The sequence below is a fragment of the Triticum aestivum genome, chromosome 4A, assembly GCF_018294505.1.
Source record: "Triticum aestivum cultivar Chinese Spring chromosome 4A, IWGSC CS RefSeq v2.1, whole genome shotgun sequence".
NCBI classification, from domain to species: Eukaryota; Viridiplantae; Streptophyta; class Magnoliopsida; order Poales; family Poaceae; genus Triticum; species Triticum aestivum.
Window position 1 is genome coordinate 130,353,017 of NC_057803.1, and position 4,501 is coordinate 130,357,517.

The window sequence follows — 4,501 nt, forward strand, 5'->3', positions numbered from 1 at the left end:
ACTAAAGGGTCGGGGCATTAGTACCGACACTTTAGTCCCGGTTCAGGAACCGGGACTAAAGGCCCTTATGAACCGGGACTATAGGCCCTTTTTCTACCAGTGTGTGAAGCACATTAGTCCCGGTTTGCAACTGAACCGACATTAATGTGACCATTAGTGCCGGTTCCAACGGCTAGGCGGTCGGCGCTCATTAGAGCATCTCCAGCCGTCCTCCCCAGGAGGCATTTTTTCCGCCTCCTGGGGGGCTGCCGGCGAAAACTTCGGCCTGGGGGTGGAATTTTTTCCACTCGTTGCGCCCCCAGAGCTCCATCGACAGGCTCCTCCGACAAGACAGGGATCATCCATTCTCCCATCCCTCCTCTCCTTCATTCCTTCAAGCAAGAAACAAACAAACAGAGCTCCATCGCCAAGAAACCACCACCGAGTTGCTTGCCGGAACCAATGGCGACCACCAAGAAGAGGGAGATGGTGTTCTTCAACGTGGAGGCTGCGCAGTCCCCGTCGCTGCCCGGTGAGTGCAGCCTGCTGGAGTTCGCCGCCATCCTCGTCTGCCCACGCCGCCTCGTCGAGGTCTCCAGCTACTCCACCCTCATCCGCCCGGACGACGCCGACGCCGACGGTGGCGTCCTCTCCGCCTCCTCCGGCGCACCCTTGTTCGAGGACGTCTTCCCGGACATCTTCGAGCTGCTGGACGGCTGCGTGTGGGCGGGCCACGGCATCCTGCGCGCCGGCTGCCCGCGCATGCGCGAGGCCTTCGCCGCCTTCGGCCTGGGCGCGCCGGAGCCCGTGGGCGTCGTCGACTTGCTCGACGTGCTCCTCGCGCAGGGCGCGCAGGGGTGCTTCGGGCCGGCCGCCGCCGGGGACGACAACCAGGAGGAGGACGAGGAGGCGGCGGCCCTGGCGGAGCACTTCGGGATCGGCGCGCGGCGGATGCGGGGGCTCCGGTGCCTGGACGGCGCGCGCGTGAGCCTCGAGGTGCTGGGACACCACAAAGGAATGGAATTTTTCCACGGCGGCAGCGGCCCCTCGCGCCCGCGCGGGGACAGCGGCGGCGACAACGAGGGCCAAGCGCGAGGAGGATGCAGGGCGGCAATCTCGGCGGGTCCAGCGCAGCTGGACGTCGTCGGCGAGGCGTTCTGTGCGGGCATGAGTTGGTGGGGGAGAGAAAGAGAAAAGATATCACGTGGGTCGGCTCGAAGGAAAAGCAAGGAGAGAGAGGGAGTGGGAGGCTGACAATGGGCCCAAAGCAACTAAAGTAGTCTCTGTCCTCCCCTAGCTGCCCCCTGGGATCCTGGGAATGGGATGAGAGCGCCGGCCGTAGTTTTGGCCAAATCCGGCGATATTTGTGCTCCTGGTGGTGCGAGTGGAAACTTTTTTGACCGCCGGCGCTAGAAAAGTGCTCTTGGGGGCCTTCCTGGGGAGACGGGTGGAGATGCTCTTAGTATCGGTTCTTGGCGAATCTTTAGTACCGGTTCATGTCACGAACTGGTACTAAAGAGGCAGTGGCTAGTTGTCGTCATGCTGGGGCCCGACCAGCCCCATTAGTACCAATTCTTCGCATGAACCGGCACTAAAGAGGTTGTGACAGCCTGTTTTTAGTCCCACCTCGCTCCCCTAACAGGGTTTTATCACCTTAAATATGTTACTTCTGAAACTATCACAAGCACTTGGTCTTTATTGAACTCTATGTGTAGAATTTGTGGCTGCAATATGAGTCTTCACCGGTTTCTAAACCATTGATGACTCATATTGACAATTCAGATTGTACACAAAAAGATCATTAATGATCAATGTATTTTTAGGTATATTTTTACATGTTTACACCGGCAATTCAAAAGTTTAATAACTTATTACAACTCTGTATGTTTTTTTGCATTCAGCATGCACCATTCAAAGTCACGTCATCAACTTTCAACTCTTTCTGACATAATTTGCTATTTTTCATGCATTTACTGATTTGTTTTAAGCTAAATGACCATGAAATTGAAAATCTCTAGAAATGAACTCTGAAAAGGTTGAAACTTGACATGGTATCATCATTTCACCCGCATAGCATGTGCAAAAAAGTAGAGATGCCACGGCAAAAACTGGATGCACTTCGTGTACAAACTGAACAATCTCTTTCGAAGTATCAGGGTTTCAGACGAAAATTCATTTGTTACACCGGCAATTCAAAATTTTATTAACTCATTACAACTCCGGGCGTTTTTTGCATTCAACATGCACCATTCAAAGCCACGTCATCAACTTTCAACCCTTTCTGACATAATTTGTTTTTTTCATGCACTTACTGATTTGTTTTGAGCTAAATGACCCTGAAATTGAAAAGCTCTACAAATGAACTCTGAAAAGGTTGAAACTTGGCATGATATCATCATTTCACCCGCATAGCATGTGAAAAAAAGTAGAGAGGGTCACGACAAAAACTGGATGCACTTCGTGTACAAACTGGACAATCTCTTTCGAAGTATCAGGGTTTCGGACAAAAACTCATCTGTTACACCGACAATTCAAATTGTTAATAACTTATTACAACTCCGGACGTTTTTTGCATTCAGCATGCACCATTCAAAGCCACGTCATCAACTTTCAATCCTTTCTGACATAATTTGCTATTTTCATGCATTTACTGATTTGTTTTGAGTTAAATGGCCCTGAAATTGAAAAGCTCTACAAATGAACTTTGAAAAGATTGGAACTTGGCATGGTATTACAACTCTGGACGTATTATCAATTTGAATATAATGATAAAACACACTACTATTAAACATAAGAAAAAATAATCATTGAAAAAACTATTTTTAAAGTTAAGTTATTCATAAATTAGTGATTCACAAAAATTTCAAATAATTCAAATTTAAACTATTTAAAATATTCACAAAGAAACTATAAATACAACAAAAAACTACTTAGAAATAAATAGAAGAAAATATATAAAGCAAAAAAGAAAATAACTATATAAAAAATTATTTCGGCGCTGCCCAGTGGGCCTGCTCGGCCTTGGGCATGGATATGCAGGCCCATAAGGCTGAGCAGGCTCACAAGGAAGCGCGGGAAAGTTAGGCCCAGAAGCCTGCTTTAGAGAGGACCTCGAAGGAGCTGCCGCAACTGGCTTTATAAACCAGTGCGGCTGCCCTTCGCTCGGCGAGGTGGGACTAAATTTTGTGCACCGCGGAACGGGAGCGCACCCTCTTTAGTACCGGTTCGTGGCTCCAACCGGTAATAAAGGGGGGGGGGGTCTTTAGTACCGGCTGGTGCCTTGTACCGGTACTAAAGAGGGTGCGGTTCCCGCCGCTCGGGCTGCCAATTTTAACCTTTAGTACTAGTTTGTGGCTCCAACTGGTACTAAAGGCCTCTCCTATATAAACAGCGCTTACGAAAATTTTAAGTTAGTTGCCGTCTTCGTCACGCGCCTGTCCCTGTGTCGCCCACGTCGCCGCCCCATCATCGCCGCCCCCATCCCATCGTCGTCGTCGCCGCCCCCGTCATCGTCGCCCAGCCCGTCGCCGTCCTTGCTCGCCCGCGAGCGTCACGCACCGTCCCGGCCCGTCGCGCCGTCGTCCCCGCCCCCGTCATCGCCGCCCCAGCCCCTCGCCGTCGTCGCCGCCCGCACCCGCGTCGCCCCCTCGTCATCGCCACCCTGGCCCATATGTCGTCGTCGCGCCGCCCCGGTAACACACACACAGTACACACACACAAAGTAAACAACATATTTTTTCCTGTTTTCTGTTTTTTAGTTCATTATACTTTTATTTTATATAAATGTTAGATGAAGAATTAGATATATAGAAATATATGTTAGATATTAATGTCAAATGTTAGATGAATTAGATAGAAATTATATGTTCGATATATATTTAATTTAGTTATATGAGATTTGATCATCTAATTAAAATTTTACTATATAGAACTAACTACTTTATTTTTAGTAAGAAAATTAATAGAACTAGTTTAGTTGAATTAATTAGTTTAACTAGTTAGTTGAATTAGTTGAGCTACTTTATTTAGGTATATTTTTTAGTAAGTGCTTAGTTGAATTAGTTGAATTAATTAGCTGAACTAGTTGAATTAATAGAACTAGTTGAATTAGTTAAATAATAGAACTAATAAGTGTTTAATGTTTCACCTATGAACATAGGAATGCCGTCTGACGACGAACACGATTTCATTATGTGCGAATACTGCGAAGACCAGCGCGGCCTGTGCGACAGAAATTTCCTAATTGATGATAGGCACTTCATCATCAAGCTGGATGAGAACTTCGAAGTGGAACAGTAAGTCACAATGACAAGCCTTTTTCGTAATTAAGCATGACTTATGCTTCAAGTGCTTCAACTTATAATTTTAAATTTTCACTATTCTACTAGCGTATCCCCTGCCATGCAAGAATTTTTGTCTTGGATAAGATACGTTTCAGTCCTAACAAAACTATGGAGGTAAAGAAAGTTTACTTGAAGACCGAGCATAGTTATACCTTCAACGTCAAATTATATAATGGAGA

General features: G+C 47.3%; 1 protein-coding gene across 1 annotated transcript; it reads left to right on the top strand.

Annotated features, from left to right (window-relative positions):
* Positions 1–441: 441 nt before the first annotated feature.
* Positions 442–3,781, top strand: LOC123083760 (uncharacterized). Its single transcript, XM_044505698.1, has 3 exons — positions 442–1,138; positions 3,352–3,671; positions 3,770–3,781. The coding sequence occupies exons 1-3, from the start codon at positions 442–444 to the stop codon at positions 3,779–3,781; spliced, it is 1,029 nt and encodes a 342-aa protein (XP_044361633.1).
* Positions 3,782–4,501: the final 720 nt, after the last annotated feature.